Below are 22,137 nucleotides of genomic sequence, written 5' to 3'. Positions count from 1 at the left end.
CTGACAAATTAACCAGTAACCACATCATGGGAGACTGAAAAACCTTGTGTTCAAGATTCTTTCAGCTCCTCTCATCCCTTTCCCCCTCTCCTGCCTCCTCTTCCCTCTCCTTCCCTCTCCCTGTTGTTTTCTCCCTTCTCCCCTCCTTCCCTTTTCCTTCCCCTCTCTTCTCCTCTCCCTCTTCCCAATCTCCTACTCTCTTACTTTCTCCCCTCTTTCTACCTCCCCTCTTCTCCTCCCTTTTCTGTTTCTCTTCCTGTTTCTTCATTTAAAAAAAAAAAAAAAAAAAAGTCATGCCTTCAAGAAGGAGCTTATGTCCTTATGTCCTCGTGTTTGGTCTTCAGCTACTCCCTTTGCTTTGCAAGAGATTCCACCATGAGGAGGAAAGTTAGTTTATGTGAAATGCTTTCTGAGTGCCAGAAATCGCATTAATTCCTAACACTCCAACCCAGCTCTTCACAGTTGGGGGGAGAGGGGGGGATCTTGTCACTATATCATAATGTCCTATGGGAAAATTAGGGCCACCCTACAATGCCATTATTTTCAACATTGGACCAGAATGAGATTTCTCTTTAACAACGACTTAGCAGTTTATCATCTCAGAAAACTGACATCCAGAAGATCTGGAGATACTGACATTTTACAATCCCAGTAAACCCTTAAGCCCCTGCCCATCACAACCCAGTGAGACCCTCTGGTCAACAAGCCCTGCATATGTGTGCACACGTGCACACGTGCACACACTCATGTGTGTGCGCACGCGCATACACACACACACACACACACAACTTCCAGTCAGGTTTTTAGTACCATGCTCTGAATTATGACCTACCAGCAAAGGATCACCAGATATTTGAAAAAATACTCTAACACAAAGGAAAAAAAAAAAACAAAAACAGAGAATATCAGAACTCCACAGTAGGGGAAATATATAAGGAGTATAAAACTAAACTAAACAAACAAGCAAAAAATAACCCTAGAACCTCTTAAAAACCTATAATCAATATCCCTAGATATAGGAAAATATATCTATAGAAAAATTGCATTATTATAAAGGAACATATGGAAAACAAAAAAGAAAATTCTTAGAAAATAAAAGCAAATGAACGTTTGGAATTCAAACTTAAAAGAGCACAAAAACAGAGGTGGAAAATAGTTAAGAAAAGATTTAAAAATAATTTGAGGCTTACTCCCAGAGATCAGTATGTAGTAATAATTGTTTCACAAGGAGAAAACAGAGGACATTAACGAATAAGTAATGAAAGGAAGTGTCCTAATACTGAAACATACGTTGCCCATAGGAGGATGCTCAGCACAGTGAATGAAAGTTGGAGCACACTTAGGCAGATTAATTGCTATAGATAAGAAGATCTTAAACGATGCACGTGGGTGACTCAGGCGGTTAAGTGGCTGCCCTTGGCTCAGGTAATGATCCCTGGCTCCTGGGATCGAGTCCCGCAGGCTCCCTGCTCAGCTGGGGAGACTGCTTCTTCTCCTTTTGCCCCTCTCCCTGCTCATATGCTCCCTCCCTCCCTCTCTCTCAAATAAATAAATAAAATCTTTAAAAAAAGGAAGAAGAAGAAGAACCTTTAAGCAGAGGAATAAAAGCCACATACAAAGACTCGGAATCAGAATGTCATCACATTTCTCAACATTAGGAACTCGCAGACAAGGCAATAATTTCCTCTAAGTTCTGAGAGAAAGTGATATCCAACCAGATTGTCAGTCCTACGAAACACAGTATCAGTCAAGCATGAAGATAGGAAAAGATCTACTCCATTCTTGTATTTTTGTGGTAGTTCTAGTCTGTCACGTCACTGCAGCCACTGCATTAGCAAATACTGAACCACTGGTCCTAGGGGAAATATAGCATTAGGTTCCCATGAGGCACTAGTCACAACATTTTTGTTAACCAATTAATACATAACCCTGCTGAGTACGTTTCTGTGTAAAGAGAGTTTATTTCATATATATTGTTGATGCATTAACATTGAACTCATGACCAACAGCACTATAATGCTTTCTGAGGGACGGTCATGTAGCACATATATTTTCTCCCTAAGACACATCACAGTCTGTTGTGCTTGGGAACACTTACCAGCACCTCAGCTCTCTGTTTAGGGGCCATTGCAGACAGAAAAATCACCAATGAAAAACACAGAAATGCAAAAAAAAAAAAAAAAGGCAGCACTAAGTAGACCATGAAAAGTATATTTATTTGCAGTGTCAGATCTGGATCAGATCTGGACAAAGAAGACAGCACCTCACCTCAGTCTCAGTGGGGAATGTGCTGCCTCGGCAACTCAAACTTTTGCCATTTTGTGCATGTCTGTGAGTGACCATGAAAGCACTGCAGGTATTGATCTGGGGTTTACAGGTGATCTTAACAAATTCACAAATACAGAATACGCAAATAATAAGAATCAGCTATTTTCAGAAATCTAAGGATTAACCAGTCCTTTCTAAGAAATCTACTGATGCTTGTTTCACCAAAAGCATTGAATAAACCAGCAAATAAACCAATAAATAAATAAAGTGGTCTAACACAAGAAAGAAAAAAGTCCCCAAGTCACTGGTGAAAAGAAGTGCCAGGATGGTCACTTTGTAGCAGACCCAGAGAGGACTCATCTGGATTATAACAGGATATGGAGAGCTCTAGGAAGAATGAAAAAGATGAAGCCATTCTCAAGGCCAAGTAAACAACAATTTGTACAAAAAGGAAATGTAATGATAGTATGTGGCTCAACTGTAAGTAGTATTTATGTAATCGTAATAACGTAAACACTGAATATTGACTTAAGACAGAAAAGCACTAATGAGAAAAAAAGCTTGGAAGCTTATGAAAATTTCTTCACTACAAGTAAGCCCAGCCATACTGTGAGGGCTCAGAGAGAACTCATTCCTCTGAGTAGGATTTAATTCTATTCAAAATGAATATGTGGTTGAAAGGTACACACTTCCAGGTATAAGATTAGTAAATCCCAGGGATGTAATGTACAGCATAGTGATTATAGTTAATCATATGCTATTGTATATTTGAAAGCTGCTAAGAGAGATTTTAAAAGTTCTTATCACAAAGGAAAGCAATTTTGTAACTATGTGTGGTGATGGATGTTAACTAAACTTATTCTGGTAATCATTTCATAAAATACCAAATCATTATTCTGTACACCTAAAACTGGTAAAATGTTACATGACAATTTTATCTAAATTTGAAAACAAAAACAGAAGATTTAATTCTAGAAACTGAATAATATTTTTTAAATGTCTGTTAACTTAGTTTAATAATGTTCAGAAGGCAAGTGCCTATAAGAAACATCTGTAGGTTGTAGTCTCAGCCTGCTACTTCTCCGCCATCTTGACTCCTCCCTCCATCTGTAGGTTGTAATAAGAAGAGACTAATCTAGAAAATAACAGTTGATTCTTTAACTAAACTCCAGAGTCAATATAATGCTTCTTATGAAAAAGTAAATGGCACATTTGATACTACACTGGGGGAAAAGCCCCAGTAAGTGACATTAGGAAAAAACTTGACAAACATTCCCTGAGTAAAATAGAGGAAAGTGGCAAAATAAGAACAAGGGGAAAAAATGGATGAAAGTTCATAGAGTTTAATCTGTAAATAATAGGTATTGCCACAAGGAACAATTTTATAGAACATGAGTCAACAATGAAAGATAAAACATAATTCACTGATTTTTAAATGCGATTTTTACAACTTGAAAGTAAAGAAAGCTCTTGGTATCTACGCTGAAAAAGAAAAGCTAACTTTAAGAGAAAAACTAAAGTTGGACTCAGTTTTCTTTCCGATATGTACTACCGGGAAGACAATAACAGAGGTATTTTTGAGGGAAAAGATTGTAACAAGAATCCTGTGTTCAACTACATCATCTTTCATTTGTGAGGATAACAGAAAGACATCAAGAGAAAATATGTTTTACCATGTACCAAACCCAGAAAAAATTTTATAAATGTGGCTATTAACCTTGTTTTGATTCTGGACTCCCACATCATAAGGCTCAACTTAATTTATGAAAATATGTTTAACAACTATTTAGTCATGTTCTTTAAATGAAGAGTTCTTGAGGGGGACAAAATGATTTTTGACAAAGACTATCAGAAAAATGATAGTGGTGGAAAAATCTGATAATATTTCTAGAGTTTATCTAGAGATGAGGATATTATAAACAAAATTTTGAAGAATAGTAATTATGAAGGAGATTATCTCTTCTACAAATGTGTCATTTAGGGATAAGAACTGGCAATTCAGTGAGGATAAAATACAGACTACAACAATAAACCATGTATATATATATATATGAAGGTACACATGAACGTAGTAATTGATGGAGTGTAAACCAAGTCAATGAGGAGTGGAAGAATCATTCAATATTCCTTCTTGTTTTTGGCACATATCTATTTAAGTAGTTCTCTTCTTACTATTTTATTTAGAATATATCATAAGGACTGCCTTTTATTATTTTCCAATACCTCTTTAGCATCTACTGATGAAAATCCTATTTTTTCTCCTTTCATTTATTTTTGTGTCAGAGTATGCTGATAGATTTTCAGACTTGAACCTGACTTTAGTTTCCTCTCCCTAGTTTATTTTCCTCTATTGTCTTGCTCTTTTCTTAGTAAGATTAAGATGGAATTCCTTTCTTTTTCCATCTTTAGTCTTTAACAATAAACTACATCTAAGCCATACTTTTTTCTGAGTTAAGTTCCTACTGCATCCCATAAGTTTTGGAAGAAGCATACTTTCTGTTTCTTCCTAGATAATATGAAAGTCCAATTTTTATTTCTTTTTTAATTCTGCATCAGTTTGATTGAGGGGAGTCAAGGAGACCAAAACTGGTGCTCAACAGAAAAAGAGCCAGATTCAGGTCACCATGTTCCCACAACCTGTAGGTGAAGAGTTAAATGTTACACTTTGACAAAGTAATTTGATTTAATAAAATCATGAAATTTCAACTTGGAAGATATCCCAGAACTATGTAATGCATCAATTCTCTTCACTACAAAATCCCTAGCAAATGATTTTCAGGCTCTTCCTAAAGCACATGTATCTGTTACACTGTATTATACTAGATCATACACTGTTTTGTCATGGTATTTTTCTTTTTATGTTTCTATTTTCTTTCCAAAACTACTAGACACTCAAGATATTTGGAACTCATTATTCTATTTCTTTGTTATATTTAGCAGTAACATTGTTCCTTGTAATTACTACTCTTTAAGACTTGTTTTGCCTTCTGGAACCACAGTGAATAAATTCAATGCCTCTTCCACTTGACAACATTTCAAATATTTAAACAGTTAGCTGCCTTCTTTCCCAAAGGCTTTCTTCTCTAGACCAAACAACCTTATTTAATTCAACCTTTTTCATACAGAATCATTTTTGATATTTCTTGCCATTCTAATTTCTTTCATTTGTATGCATTCCAGTTGGTTACTATTCTTACAAAACTTTACTGAAATACACTAAACTGTTTCCGGGGAGATCTCAAAAGTGAGAGTCCAATGGAATTATTATCTTCTTTTTTAAAAGCTCTACACTTGAGTTAATGCCACAAAGATTTCACTAGCCTTATGGTAGTGGTAGCACATTACTGGTTTCTACTTCTGCTAGTGGTAGCAATTGGCAAAAATATCTAATATTTCTTACTCCGGTATCTGGTAAGCCATAGACAGTGTGTGATTTATTCTGTGGACTCTAATTAATGATATAATTGCCTTGGTTCTTTCATTTATACAATCAGGATAATATTAACACTAACTCTTAGGACTTTTAAGATAATTAAATGATTTGACATAACCAAGGCAGTTAGAACAGTGATAAATGCTAAACATTCAATAAATGTTAATTGTTAGATTAACGTTGTTGTTACTATTGTTATTATCCCTTTTGACATCAGTCTTAAACATTTTTATAAGCTGAACTCTACCATGAAGAATATGGGCAGCTGATAAATTTAGTCTTGAAGGAAAACTTCAGAAAAATTATTGTAATCCAATAAAATGAAAATTATAATAAAACTATCAACTATACAAGCTATGAAAAGTTTATCTATAAATGGACAACCTATACCCTTTGAGTATATGTCACATTCGGTCACACTCGACATGTAGAAAAAAGAGCACCTGAACAGGGCTGTATTAGGCAAGGCTCAGTCAGGAGACAGAAGACAGAAACCACACCAGTAATTTTAACAGAGGGGACGCCTGGGTGGCGCAGTTGGTTGGACGACTGCCTTCGGCTCAGGGCGTGATCCTGGAGTCCCGGGATCGAGTCCCACATCGGGCTCCCAGCTCCATGGGGAGTCTGCTTCGCTCTCTGACCTTCTCCTCGCTCATGCTCTCTCTCACTGTCTCTCTCAAATAAATAAATAAAATCTTTAAAAAAAAAAAAAAAAGTAATTTTAACAGAGAAAATTTAATATGAGGAATTATTAACTAGTAAAATTACATGGTTAACTACTTTAAAGGGGTAAAAAAAAAAAGGGTATAAAAAGGGTAAAAAAAAAAAGACTATAAATGAATATTAGAATAGAAAATGTAGGAAATAGCTGCTATCTCTTTGTCTGAAGGAGCATATCCAGGGAAGGAGTCAGTGAAGAGCCTCTCTCTCAGGCTAAGAGTCACCCCGTTGTAGGAGAGGGTGTGACTGCAGCCTGCAGGACGGCACGGGTTTGGTTAGAGTGTTGGTGGGTGGGCACCGTCCTGCGGGGGTGCCAGTGAGCATCAATGGTTCTCCCACATCCTCCTGACAGCAGTGTCAGAGGAGCAAGCTGGAAAAGCATAAGGACCCCTGGAAAAAGAAACTGCTTCCTCTTCTTTGCCTTGTGGTTTTCCTCCAATGCCTCTGACAAACTCTAAATTAGCACCAGCTGACAAAGTGGCAATGTTTATATGATCCAGCTCCATTATCATAAAGCAAGAGAAAAAAAAAAAAAAAAGATGGATTTAGAACTGAGAGGCAATAACTATCAATTTATTGGCAGAAAGGGCTAGCCCAACATAGCAATCATAATGACTTAAACATTTTTTAACGATTTATTTTATTTGATTGAGAAAGAGAGAGAGAAAGAACATGCAGAGAAAGAGGCAAAGGGAGAGAGAGTCTCAGGCAGACTCCAAGCTAAGTGCAGAGCCCAACATGGGGCTCGATCTCACCACCCAGAGATCACAACCTGAGCCAAAACCAAGAGTCAGATGCCTAATCCAGTATTCTGGGTGCGCCACCCAGGCATCCCCATAATGCTCTGAACATTCCAATATTAATACTCAGGTATTTGAAAACTCTAATATGGATAGTTGTTCCCTGCAAAAACTAGTAACAATAACTATCATTGCAGAAATTGCCACAGGCACATAACATTCAATTCAAAAACTTTCAGATGGGTGAGCGTTAACACTCTGCCTTTTCAAAACTCACAATCTAGTGAAATAGACTCCTGGATGGTCAATTGTTTTGTAATCTGTTCAGATAGAAGTATGCATAAGAAGTTGTAAGAATGAAATCTGCATATTTATGGATGAATTCAGTTAAAACAAAGAGAGAGATAATACTCTACAGAATTTTGACATGAGTCCTCCTGGAATATCTTACTCTGGAAACTCCAGTGTCAAGAAATTAAGACAGATTAAGTTTGAAGAAGGAAGGTAAGAATGATGAATGGAATAGAGAGATTGGTTTGTGAAGGAGACAGTTATCAGAAATCAATCTATATAAATTAGTTAAGTGACAGGAAAAGCAGAAAACTGACAAGCGAGAATTCAATGTAAATGCAAAAACAGTAACAGAATACATGGAATTTAGTCTCATCGCACAGGCTTTATAGTTGGGGAAGATGTGGGGATTGAGTTTGGCCTTCAAGAATGGATAATATTCAACTGAAAGAAGATAAAACATGTTCATAGATGGAGAGCTTGAGCAAAACCCTATAATGGGAAAACGCTGAGCTGCCAGTTGGCTAATACAGAAGACTGTGTAGAGATCCAAGAATGTCTTCCTGTGACAGCAAGGAGCATTTCTCTGCCACACAGAGTAGGTGCAAGAAAACGCTGAATGGTTGAAAGAGTAGTTAAACAAATTTTTAAAGAATATTTGAAGAAGGAGTCCCATTTTAGAGAGCACTGAATATGGAGTCTGAAAATTACCTTGTGAGGCAGGGAGAGTAACTGAAAAGTTTGTTGTTGTTTCATTTTTGATATTTTGTAAAAAGAATGCTTTCAAGTCACTAGCAGCAGGTATTATGGATAGGAGATGAGAATGTACTTGAAATCAGGAATACCTACTTGGAGACCATTTCGCTGGTCCAGACAAGACTCTTTTATAGGTAGGCCAGGCCTTCAAAATGGCTACATTCTTGGTTCTCCTGCTTTCACATTTCTAGTTCTCTTACCAAGTATGTCATGCAGTTTGCAAAAATTAAACTTTCATTTTCATTGTAGCTTTATCAAGTCATCATGAATTGAAGAGAATCTTTTTTTTTTTTTTACTTATTCCAGAGTGAAAGACTGAAAGGAAAAATAAACACAATTATAGAATTGTGTTTACATATGTGTTTACACATGGGATGTGTAAACATCTTTCCTAACAGCACACAGCATAAAGAAGGGTAACAAGCACACCCCATTCAAGAAGATACTTCCAAAATCACAATCCCTGGGTTAACTCAGTCAGAAAACAGAAAAATAATATTTTCCCCTCCTTTTTCTCTCTTGCTCCCAGAACTCACTATCTACACCTACCTTAATTAAATTGTTTACTGTTTCACAGTAAACTTACTTATAGTAGATACTGGTTCACACATACCCTTGAAGTGTGTGAAACAGTAAATCTGACTCACAGCAGGTAAGAGACCAGAACTCATAACTAGGCTGGGTGGATTGTTTTTACCCTTTTGAATGTCTTAGTCACTGCATCTTCCTGAGCTCCCAGGTCCTGATCCACAATTAGTCAGGAACTTTACGCATGTGTCATAATTCTTTAGGTTCCCACTCACCTCCTTCCTCAATTCCAAAGTCCTTGGTAGTAAATGATCTTGTCAATGCAATTTAAACTAAGTAACTTTTTTCATTCTTTTTGAACTTTTAATGTATGTGTGAATATCTATCCACTATATACACACACTCACACATACACACACACTCCAAAGTAAAATTTAAGTTTTATATGTATTCCCTAAAAAAAAATAGACAGATTTTTGTCCACATATTATCTTGACAAAGTTTACAAATCTGTTTAACTACATTTACTCTGACATTTGGAAACCTACACCAGATTCTATGACAAGTTAGAAATAGGTTATCGTAGGGCACCTCGGTGGCTCAGTGGGTTAAACTTCTGCCTTCAGCTCAGGTCATGATCTCAAGGTCCTGAGATCAAGTCCTGCATCGGGCACTCTGCTTGGCAGGGCGCCTGTTTCACCCCCACCCCACAATCTGCCTCTCTGCTTACTTGTGATCTCTCTCTGTCAAAAATAAATAAATAAAAATCTTAAAGGAAAAAAAAAGAGAGAGAGATCGGATACTGTAGGTACATCTAAGGATACTTCTACTAACCTTCTACTGGAAATTCAGTCTATTAGTCTGCTCTTTGACTTCTGCAATCATGACTTCCACAGGTACTCTGAAGAAAAGTTATGCTAATGACAGAGACTGATCTTCATAAAGTACTGTTCTACAAATTTATTCCACATTTTTCTATCACCAATTCTTGGCCTTCTGGAAGGGTCTTCTTTTGAACATTCCCTTGTCAAATCCCTAACTTTATAAAGACCAATTCGAATGCCATCTCCTTCACAAAGGCTTGTTTGAGACCTTGTCCCACCATCCACATCCTATTCCTTCTGCCTATAAGCTCTCATAACAGTTTTTATATCTCTTTTGGCATTTTTCAAATTCTGTTTAAAATTATAGTTATACGTATATTTATCTAACCCCTTATACTTAGATTGACATTTCTTGAGGTTAGAAGCCATGTTCTGCTGATATTATTATCCACAAGCCCCAGTACTATGCTTGACTTAAAATACTCAGTAATTGATTATCCAGTTTAATGTGGGAAGCCAGATACAGTATATGTGCTGCCGAAGCGAGCGCTGGGAAGCCAGATATAGTCGCTGAGAAGGCTTCAGTAGGAGTTCCTATTGGCAGGATGTCTGTAATGAAACCATTAAAATGCTTCCTCCTTGTGCTGGGAAGTTTATTCATTTTCTTCAGATTATATTTTAATGAAGTTCTGTGATGGAAAATAAAAAGAAATACTTGTGTGTATTAGTCTATTCATATGAAGCTGGTTTTATGAATTTAAAGGGATTAGATAAAATTGATCTCATATATTGCAAAACCTAATGAGTTGTGATTTCTTCTTCTGTAAATGAAAAAGCTTAAATTAAATTCCAGGGAAGTTACTTGGTGTCATTTAATCTTCGGTAATAAAATAAAGACTATGAGTGTGCAACTCTAAACAATTACTTTACTAATTCCCATTTCCCATTAAATTTTGAGGGAACCTGAGCAGTTAGAATAAAGGTACACTGAAAGGTAGAATAAGAGTCATGAAAGTGTACCAGATTTAAAAATTTAAAAATATAAATTATTTGTGCGAAATATTCAAAACTCTTGTTACACTTTTCAAAAAAGTTGAGTATCTGCCCCTTACACAGAGCATGCCTCCAAACAACAGAAGCCTTAACGTTTCCTAGACTTAGTTTCTTCTCAGAAAGTGCCTAAAATATCTGATTTATGACCATTTTGTTTCAGTAACCTAAGAACCAGATTGTCAAACAAAGCTGCTATAATGAAAACTGCAAAGGTCCCTCCCTTAAAAGCCTCTCCTTAGAAAAAGAAAAAGTAAATTAGCCCATGAACAGAACAGTTTATGAGGAAAGGAAAGGCTATCATCTTCTTCTTCTTCTTCTTCTTTTTTTTTTTAACTTGAAAGACATGTTTTTCCTTCCAGTAAAATCTTGAGGTACATAAAACACCTTAAAAACCCGAATACAGCTTCTGGAAATGCCATTTTTTTTTTTGACAGGTAATTTCAAATAGAGTTTCACACAGAAAGAGAAAGGGATTTTTAAGAGAGACAAAATCTGGGGAAGGGGGAAAAAAACGAGAGCTGCAGCAGCAACACTGGGAAAGCATAATTGTCACAAATCATACTTGCCCTGTGGTTATCTCTTCTCATTTCTTTGAATCTCTTTTTCTTCCTTGGAAATCCAGCGTGATTTTATAGCTTATGACTTGAGCCAACTACAACCATGGCATTTCAGCTAAAAGCCCAAGCCATTAAGACAAAAACAGGCTTGTCGTGATTACCAAGAGAGGTCTGTGTGTGCATTTCACTTCATTTTGAACTGTGACAGGTAAAATTGAGTTCCTGATAGCAGACAGTGGGACTTGGAGATCAAATAGTTCAGGATGCTCAGCTACAACTTGTTCTTTTGCAAACTCATCTCAGCAGTCAGGACTGAAGAAAAAATAAACAGATTGAGCGAGATAATTTAAGCAGCTACTAAGAAAAACAGAAATGATTTCTCTTTTCTCATGCATTTTTAAATTTCCAGAAGGCTATTAAATTATTGAAGTATTTCCTGAAGGTATGAAATGCATGGAATCATCATTGTCAGCCACATTTATAACATATTTATTAATTGGTTCATGTGTCATATTTGGCAGTTGGGGAGTTTAAAAAGAGAGAGAATACAAATATAAAAATCAAGATGAATTTATATATCTTGAATTAAATCAAGTTCATAAACCTTTGAAATTCTCTTTTAAGCATCTGAGGAAAAATAAAGTTATGTGCTAAAGCATTAAGACTATTAAACTTATTTAAATTAACAAATGTCTGGTGAAACATGACACAATCATAAAAATCACCAAATTTCTATTGAAATAAACCTGTGTTTTAAATATCAACTCTATGAAAAATGATTTAAAAACTAACTGACTTATTACAATGTGCTAGAAACTGTGCTATTCCACTTTGCAGAGGCAGTTTGTAAAGATTAAATAGATTTTTCAATGTTGTTATAATTGTGTTCCTCCAAAATTCACCTGTTGAAGCCCTAAACCCCAGTTCCTCAGAATGTGACTATATTGGCAGAGAGAGTCTTCAAAGAGGTGAGGAAGTTAAGATGAAAATGTTGGTGGGTCCTAAACCAATATGACAGGTGTTCTTTCTTTTTTTTTTTAATATTTTATTTATTTATTTGACAGACAGAGATCACAAGTAGGCAGAGAGGCAGGCAGAGAGAGAGGAGGGGAAGCAGGCTCCCCGCCAAGCAGAGAGCCCGACACGGGGCTCGATCCCAGGACTCCAGGATCAGGATCAGAGGCCCCAACCCAATGAGCCACCCAGGCACCCCATGACAGGTGTTCTTACCAGAAGAGGAGATTAGGACTCAGACACCACAGAGGGACAACCACGTAAGGAGAGACAGCAAGAGAGTAGCCATCTGCAAGGTTAAAAAAGTGGCCTCAGAAGAAACCAAACCTGTTGACAACTTGACCAGAGCTACTTAGTTTCAAGTTCTGTCTCCTAACCACATCTGACCTATTTTGCTATCTTCTCTTCCCTTGACCCCTACAATGCTAGAATACCTAGGACCAGCTTCTCCTCCCTTTTACTACACCGACTCCTAAAAGAGATCTCACCTTTTCTTTTTTTTTTTTTAAAGATTTTATTTATTTATTTATTTGACAGAGAGATCACAAGCAGGCAGAGAGGCAGGCAGAGAGAGAGGAAGAAGCAGGCTCCCTGCTGAGCAGAGAGCCCGATGCGGGCCTCGATCCCAGGACCCTGAGATCATGACCTGAGCCAAAGGCAGCGGCTTAACCCACTGAGCCACCCAGGCACCCAAGATCTCACCTTTTCAATGGCTTTATTGCCATCAGCATGCTCTCAACTCCCATACTTACATCCCCAGCAAGCCCTTTCTTTGGGGCTGCTCAGTAAAGCAGCATTTAATCACCCATGAACGTGTTTGCTGATTGTCTCACAAGCATCCAAATGCTATCTTATCCAAAATCAAACTCAAGATTTTCCTCTAAATTCTTCTTCCAAAACGTGTCCTGAACCTGTCTAACCCTCTCCATCTTTTCTGCGGTGTTTCTAGGACGTTGTTATTTCTTGTCTGAGTGATGGCAGTAGCCCTGGACCAACCTTCTTGCTTTACTGAATTCATCAGAGTCTTTCTGACTTGTGTCTTTGTGCTTTCTCTTCCCTGGGTCCTTTTCTCCCCTGGCCCTTGATAGGACTTTTCTCATTCTTCAAGCCTCCAGTCATATGTCACCTCCTCAGAGAGGCCAGCCCTGATAAATCTCTCTTAATAGTTCTCCCCTTCAGTTTCTCTATGTCCCATTCATTTACTTCTAAGTATTTCCCGTTTAAAATATTTTTCTTATTAGCGTTTTATCTGTCTCCACTGCTGTCAAAGAAAAAAGATACAACATACAGATTAAATAGGTAAGGAAAGACTGAATTCAAGACTTTCTAAATAGAGGACAGAGGTTAAACTCAACTCTGCTGAAACAAAATGCTGGGGAGTTTGTAAGATGTGGGGTGAGCTAGTGGCAATAGCAGGGAAATGGATCAATATGATTAGGTCTCTGTGTTTGCTAACTGGTACTTATGATCAAAGATAGACATCCGTTTTGGTTCTAAACCTAAGTGCCAAATACAGTTCCTGACACACACGTCCTGGTCAGATTCTGACAAAGCAGCACATGAATGACTACACTGTACTAGAACACTTAACCTGTGCTGTGTAGGGTATTTAGTATCTCTAAGGACTCAGCGTCCTATAAAATTGGAATAATACTCTATGTCTTATAGGTTGTTGTTAAGATTAAATAATGTGTTCTTTCAAGTCGCCTGATGTAAGAATAGTTACAAACGGAAGGACTGTTAAATTGATCAACCGGGGAATATAAAATTACTGCCTGTCTATGGTGGTTCCTCAAAAGCTTAAACAAAAGTACTTTATGATCCAGCAATTCTACTTCTAGGCAGATACCCCAAAGAGATGAAAGCAGGGACCCTAACAAATATTTGCACACCGATGTTCATACCACCACTATTCACAGCAGCCAAGAGCTGGAAACAACTCAAATGTCTATCAATAGAGTAATAAACAAAAAGCGATGTGTACATCAGTCCTAAAAAGGAATGAAATTCTCATATAAAATACAGTATGGATAAACCCTGAAAATGTTATGCTAACTGAAATAAGCCAGACTAAGAAGTATAAAAACTGTATGATTCCACTTACTTGAGGTATCTAGAAGAGGCAGATTCAAAAAGTAGAATGGAGAGTACCTGGGGCCGGGGGTAAGGGAAGTAGGGGAAGGAGAGTTACTGTTTCATGGGTATGGAATTTCTGTTTGAGATAATGAAAAATGCTGGAAATGGTTAATGGCGATCTTTAAACAACATTGTGAATATACTTAACGCCACTGTGTTGTATACTTAAAATGGTTAGAATGATAAATTTTGTTATGTATGTTTCATACCAATAAAAATAGTGAATAAACATTAAAAATAATTATTCCCCTATAGTATAGATACTTCATTCGTCATGAGCAAATTTCTTACAGGCTGGGGAGGGTTGCACAGTGCCATGGAAAAATGCCCCAGACATGGATTCAGATTTTTTTTTTTCCAGTCTCAGCTCTGTCACTTAACCAGCAATAAAAATTTGAGCAAGTCCCTTGGGTCCTTTGCACCTTAATTTCTTTTAGTTACAGTATCCAACAGGATTGTTTTGCATACTAAAAGGAAATAATGCATATAAAGGACTTTGTAAATTCCAACAATTATATAAGTAGATGGGAACAGTTTTTATTATATATTCCTTTAAGAAGCTTAATCTTTTCACTGAAATGTGCTTATTAATTGCTATTTAAGTACCCTAAAATATTAAATTACTGTTGCTAAGATTCTGCCAAGTTGGATTTTTTTTCCTCTGTGCATGAAATTGTAAGTTTTTGGAATGGAAAAAAATGCTGAATTTCTAAGGGAAATCATTTCTATTTATCATTCTTATAGCGAATGGGTCATTAAACCTTTCTGTTCCATACCTTTTGTTCATTGTACAGCCTCACTGTACATACTTTAGGAAGAAAGGATAACTATATTATATCCTGTCTGGAAAAAATGACTTTCATTCATATGTCATTACAAGTATTAAATTTTTTTATTTTGCTACCTCCTCTCATCTTCCATTCGATACCACACAAACCATTATCATTGCATTGTCAGACATATGATAGTTTGATATGGCACTATATCCAAGTAGAAATTATTTTGTAAAACTCTTTGGATACATAATTACACTGAAAAATAAACACTTTAAAAGTAACATAAGTTTTTTGTTATAACCTCATAACTTGATACCAAAATTAGTGTGGTTGAACAAATGTCAACTAATTTTTTGTTTCCCTCCTTAGTGGTTATGTCTTTGACTATGATTACTACAGAGAAGATTTCTACAATCGGTATGTTAGTTTTTCATTCTTGTTACCCTTTAATTTAAATTCTTTTAACTGTTTTGTATATTGCATTCCTAGGTATTCTTACTAGATGTTTAAAGTACAGAAAATTCTTTACTCAGTCCCAAAAAATAAAATGTAGACATATTTTCTTATTTTCATTGTGCTTACTAAAGCATAGTACATCTTGGACTTTTAGGACTCTAGTGGTTCTTAAGCCAAATATTAACATTCCAAAACATTCCAAAAATTTAATGAACCAATATTGTTTTCCAGGTCTGTTGTTGCCTTAGGATTCTTCAAGACTGAGAGTTTTGTAAACTCGGAAAATGACTCCAACCTTCTAAAATACATCTGTTTTCAGTATGACACATTGCAATGTTAGTTAGATTGGTTAGATTCAGTTAAAAACTACGGGCATTCTTGCTTTGCATAGTGGTGTTGGATCATAAAGGAAACCATGGAAAGTGATGTTAACAACCAGTGGAAAAATAGAATTTTTCCACCACCTCTAAAAGTGTTTGTAAAAACATTAAAAACTCTCTGTTGGTTATAAATAATCGTGAAATACAGTAAAGTTGTTTTAAGTACACTATAATTTGAAACAGTAAAAATATCCAGAATTGACCTGTTTTTAGCTCTTTGTAAAAAGACCTATCCAAAAGTAGTTTGAGCGGGACCTGCCTTCTTGTACAACATACAATAGGGAGCTAGCATCCCTCTTGCGCCTCGGGGAGGTGTCCGACTCCTTTCAAAGGCTGGACCAGCTTCAATAGATGATCAGCGTTGTGAACTATCTCGGGGAGGTCTTCAGTGTGTGGTTCTTTTGCCAGTGTCCCTTCTTCTGGGGCATCATCATCCCGTTTTATCCCTTCACAACTGAATTCCTCATTTGTGTCAATATGTTTGCTTTTCCGAGGTTCCTCTGGCTCGATATCTAGAGTCTCTCTAGTAGAAGAGTGTCAGCAATCCTCAGCTGTTTCTCCTACAGCTCTATCCCATGTAATATTATTTCATTTCCACTTCTCTTTTTTGCTGCACTTTCATTTTTGTGGACCAGTTACACCCAGGGCCACATGGGTTTATGACTGGCAACAAGGAGACAGTACAACTGCACAGTTCCTGTCTGTGTGTGCGACAGATGCGCGGCAACCAGACGGGCTTTGAATGACGTGACGTGACCAATCACTGATCATGATGTGTCTCTGATTTGCACAGGGCATAGTGGGCTGAAACACCAGCAGCCAAGTTTGGGCTTGATGAAATTACTCATAGTTAATACGTGGCAACTGAAATTTGATTTGTGCTGTGGGGAGCCGAGTTATTTAACTAAACACGGGTAATTGAAATTCTGAGATATGCAGATCAAGGGCTCACTGTTGTAGATCATTAGACCACACACACACACACAAAAATGAGATAAAGATCTTTTAAGCTTTTTAGTGGTGAGTTCTAGTCAAATAACAACCCAAAAAATCCCAAGGTATAAAAATGCAAACTTGGAAAAATAGTTCATAATGGACATTTTTAATAGGGGAGAAACTTCAGGATCCCAGGGAGAGCCTGGCTCTACTTGCTCCAGCTGTGTGGCTCCTTTCCCAGCTCCACAAGAACACGATAAACCCTCCTCCTTCGGCACCTTTTTTCCATGCTTCTCCTTCTCTCCATTCCTCCCTCTGCCATAGTTAACTTGACTTCATCCCTCAGCTCTCAGCATGAGCACCACTTTCAGACTAAATTAGTTTCTTCTGTTCCCCTCTCTCAGTACCCAGCATTGTTCCTTCACAGCACTTCTGCTTTTTACTGCTGTCTTTCTTTGTGATGACAGTATTTGATTTATGTCTGCCTCTCTTCCTCCATGAATGTGGAAAATGCTTAGGTTTGAGTATTATTGTATCCTCAGGCAGTATCATTAAGTCTCAAACATAGTGGATACTCAATTTGTGTTCTTAATTCATCTCTTTGGATTTAGAGAGACTTTGGTTTTCCCTAGGTCATATAGTAAATTCATGACCAAACTACAATTATAAACTGTTCATTTAGATTCAATAACCAACTGTTGAATATGCAAAACGGAAGGGGAGCAATATTAGTCTATGAGTTAAGTGAAAGGAGACGGCCTTACCTAAAGGATGATCAGACCACAACCATACATTCATCACCGCTATGTTCAACTACTCAGTTAAGCAAGTTGTTCCATTAGTTATGCCTTTATGACTAAATATGAATTTTAAAACATAATTTTCTCAAATAATTTTTATAATTTCTAAAAACACGGCATTTTATTGTAAATAATAAACAGTCTGTAATATCTTGTCCTTAAAATGATCTGAGGATCTGGCAGCATAAAATAATCCCATTTACTATCAAGAAAAGACAACATTTAAATAGTCTGCATACTATTTGAAAATTTTAGTTTCAGACAATTCTAAGAAAATTTTTTAAAGATTTTATTTATTTATTTGAGAGAAGGCGAGCACAAGTGAAGTGAAGGACAGAAGGAGAAACAGACACCCTGCTGAGCAGGGAGCCCAATGCAGGGCTCGATCCCAGCCAAAGTTGGCTACCCCAGGCTACCCTTTAGGCTCACCCTGAAGACATTTTTTTAATACAGCTTTTTTTTCTTTTTTTTTCAGAATACAGAGCACTGTCATAATTGCTATGAGTAAAGTTTTCAATTAATATACACTTTAGTTTGTCAATATGAAACTCTTTTGGCATTGTAGTCTCTTAAGTGTTTTCTATCTTGGGATTTCCTTCTACATTTAAAGAATTTCTAGGGGCGCCTGGGTGGCTCAGCTGTTAAGTGTCTGCCTTCAGCTCAGGTCACGATCCCAGGCCCCAGGGATCGAGCCCCACATCAGGCTCCTTCCTCAGCGGGGAACCTGCTTCTCCCTCTGTCTGCCACTCCCCTGCTTGCACGCTCTCTCTCTGTCAAATAAATAAATTAAATATTTTTAAAATATGAGTAAAATAAAGAATTTCTACCTAAAATGGAGTTTCTATATAAATTATAGCTCAATAACATGACTAGGTAGATGATAGATAGATAAATAGATGATAAATAAATCTGTCCTACCTGCCAAAGAGTTATAGAGCTTGAAGTTTTCAGATGATTCTTCACTACACCAAAAAAACGAACTCTGAACAATTCCCCGTATCACTTATTTGTCTTATATAAAATCTGTTTGGCATATAAGGGTGCAAAAGGTCAGTATGGTTGTGTTGCTAACAGAAGGTCTGAACAATCTGTGCTCTTACTGTTTTTTTTTTTTTTCCCACTTTTTGCACTTGGTTAAAAAGATGTAAGCATCCATCACTAATGGATAGAGTCAGGAGTTCCCTATGAAAATAGATTGTCATGAAGGAAAACAGAATGGACGATATACATAGCCTACAAAGTGCTAACCATTTTATCCACAGTAATTTCTCACAAATTACACTCTGCTTGAATTTATGGTTAATTTTTTTTTCTCTTTTACTAGTGGTGCAAACTTGGATGAGTTACTTAATACCACAAAACATGTTGTCTCATTCATGAAGTGAGCAAGAAATTAATTCCTGCCTCATAAGGTTGTTCTAAGGATTAAATGAAGTAACGTACAAATAATGATCCGCATTGTGTCTGCTCTATCCTGGTATATTTTTACTGCACAATCAATGTTAGCTACGAATAACAGCTAACAGTAACTATTAACAATGATGCTGAATGCATTTCTTATACTGGTACTCATGGAGCATTGTCCCTGGGACTGAAAAATCAACTGGTTGGTCAGTTGTTCCAAAATAGTCCATTGTGCCACCTCTGGATTATTCTATTTTTATTGTTTTCCCTTCTGCTTCCCAGAGCATAATAGCTTAGTCACTATCATATATCCATATCCTATGGTCGTCCTATTTCTGCCAGGTTTGAGAATTCTAATGTGATGGGGGATTTCAACCTTTAGATAGTTTCAGCTTAGAAAACTGCTTTACACAATGTGCCATGGTGGTCACTGTGTTGATACGTTGGCCCAGCAGTAACTTTTCTGAAGACTAAGTTAGTGTCTGTCTTGGTTTCGGGGATCATGAAGAATATCACTAAATAATATACTTGAATAGTTATTCTAAACTCTTTTTTATATTTCACAAGACACCATTCAATAATTTACAGCATTAAATGGCATTTTCTTCTAAAAGGTCAAGTCTGACTCTAAATGAAGGAAATTCCATGTTATTAAAACTAAACATAAATATTTATATTCTTCCAAGTAAAGTAAAAGGAGATAAATACCTAAAATTATATTGAATCGCCCCAGGGAATGTTTTCAATTTCTGAGATATTAGCCGTGTTAATCCAATCTCATTTCAGGAGTATCAGGAACAGCACTGAACAGCTGACAACCCCCAGTATAAGTAAGCTTCTGTTAACAGAGAAAAAGAAATGCCAGATGTGCTTTACCATATAGAAAACATATATATATATATATATATATATTAAATGTTGTGAAATAGGCATTGTTCCACTCTGGCACAATTTTGACCTTGAGTAACTTAACAGAAGAGAAGCTACTCGAGCTGTAGTTAACATCAAGTTGCAGTTGTTCCCTGGATTACAGAGTAGAGCATAGATATATTCATGACTCTTGGAAAAACATATTAGCAAGAGGCAATGTATGTGTTTCATTTTGCATGTTTAAATAATCATCTAATAGAACAGTATTCCACTTAAAACATTTGGAAATAACAGTATGGTACACTTGACAAAGGGTATATGATTTCGAGGCAGAGGACATGAGTATCAGGCCTAACTATGCTTGTGCTGCCTGGCTAAGTGACCTGGGTAACATCACATCATCCTTTTTTTTTTTGTCTTCATGGGCAAAATGACTTAACAATACCCACATTACAGAATTATAAGCAATTAATAAGAGAATCATTTTACTGATTTATAACCTCAAAACTGCTATTCGAATGTATTAACTTTATCATTAACCAAAGCTGTATATGAAACATAGCAGATAGCAAAGTTGTACAAATGGTAAAGATTATATTGCATTCAAAAAATTGCAGAAAAACACTGAAAAGAAATTTCAAAAAATAATAAAAAATTTTAAAAATTGCAGAAAAGACATTCAAGATTTCGATCACCTTGCCTTTAAAAGCATGTTCAAGAAATATCTGCACAAGATCCAAGAAGATAACTTCACTGAAAATCTTAGAAAATTTTAATAACAAACAAAAAAAATAGAAATTTTTCATTTACTGGTCTCCAGTTAAGTGTGTCTTTGCAATCTCCTAATTCAGTTGAAACCAAAAGCTTACTTGAAGTCAGCATGGAAATTATAGACAGATTTTGTGAATTTTGAGTAATTCAAGCAGTGTAGAAAACAGATATAATGAGTAGGCTGTAAGAATCATTCACATGGATTTCAAATATATTCCTTCTTAAAAAAGAATAGGCACCTTAATTTGATTTTATAGACTATGCATCTGTCAGAAGATAAACATGCTGAAGAGAAGGGTTCAAAGTTCAATCAATACATAGGAAGATCTCTGATCCTCTGGTTACTGATCTTCACATATGCTGCAAAGCCCCAGTGAGATGAACTTGTTCTCAGATTTGGACTGTAGGCAGCCTAGTTTTTTAGCACCTAGCACAGACTACATGTTTTTGTTAGCATTAAGCTCATGGTGACTGTAGCTTTTGATTCATGAATAAGGAAAATGAAGAACTCTTTTCATGAGGGAAATTCAGAAAAAAAAAAATAGGTAATTATCAATTCTTGAAATCTATTTATCTAAATAATTTATCTAAAATTAAAATTCATTCTTCAGTGATAAAATATTATGCAAACATTACATTAAATTTTTTTTTAATTTTAAAATCACATTAGGTGACTGGAAAAATAAGCATTAAGTCAAAGTCAATCAGGTAATGATTATTAGAATATGGCATATCTGCTTAAGAAAATGCACCATAGCAATTAAAATAAACATTAAGAAGACCATTTAGCAGGCTTGAGAAATGTTTTTAATATAAACCAAGGAGAATTAACCAGAATACATGATTATGCATATACTTCGTTCTCAACTATGTGAAAGATATGGATACTTGTGGAAAAAAGATTAGAAAATGATAGTAATCTTTTATTTTTATTTATTTAATTTACTTATTTATTGAGAGGGAGAGAAAGAATCTTAGGCAGGTTCCACACCCATGCAGAGCTTGTCATAGGACTCAATCTCACAACACTGAGATCACAACCTGAGCCAAAATTAAGAGGCAGACATTTAACCAATTGAGCCAAACATGTGCCCCACATAGTAGTTGTTTTAGAGTATGAGGTTAGCAGTTATGTCTTATTTAAATGTTGCTTTATTATTATTGAGCTTAATACTAAAAAGCTTTTAATAAAAACAAGCATTCAAAATTATATTCATTTTATATGTTAATATGCCAGTAAATTGTCTATGTCCAAAATACAGCTAACTTTTAATAGCTACTATCCATATTCTTCTTAGAGACGAACTATGTTTATTTTTATCAAGTACATAAATATTATTTACCAGATTTTACCTTTTTCCAGGTAATAAAATTACATATCTCAGCCATTATTAAAGCAAACAGAATTCCAAACAAGAAATAAG

The 22,137-nt window shown here is 36.1% G+C and overlaps 1 protein-coding gene across 1 annotated transcript in view; it reads left to right on the top strand.

Moving 5' to 3' along the window:
* RALYL (RALY RNA binding protein like) overlaps positions 1 to 22,137 on the top strand; it is a 695,589-nt gene that overhangs the window by 595,925 nt on the left and 77,527 nt on the right. Inside the window, 1 exon segment of the mRNA XM_044245381.1 lies at positions 15,466 to 15,513. Coding sequence (XP_044101316.1) covers positions 15,466 to 15,513 — 48 coding nt within the window.

This window comes from Neovison vison, chromosome 4 (assembly GCF_020171115.1).
Source record: "Neovison vison isolate M4711 chromosome 4, ASM_NN_V1, whole genome shotgun sequence".
In the NCBI taxonomy this organism is placed as follows: Eukaryota; Metazoa; Chordata; class Mammalia; order Carnivora; family Mustelidae; genus Neogale; species Neogale vison.
This window is presented reverse-complemented; position numbering and strand designations above follow the sequence as displayed.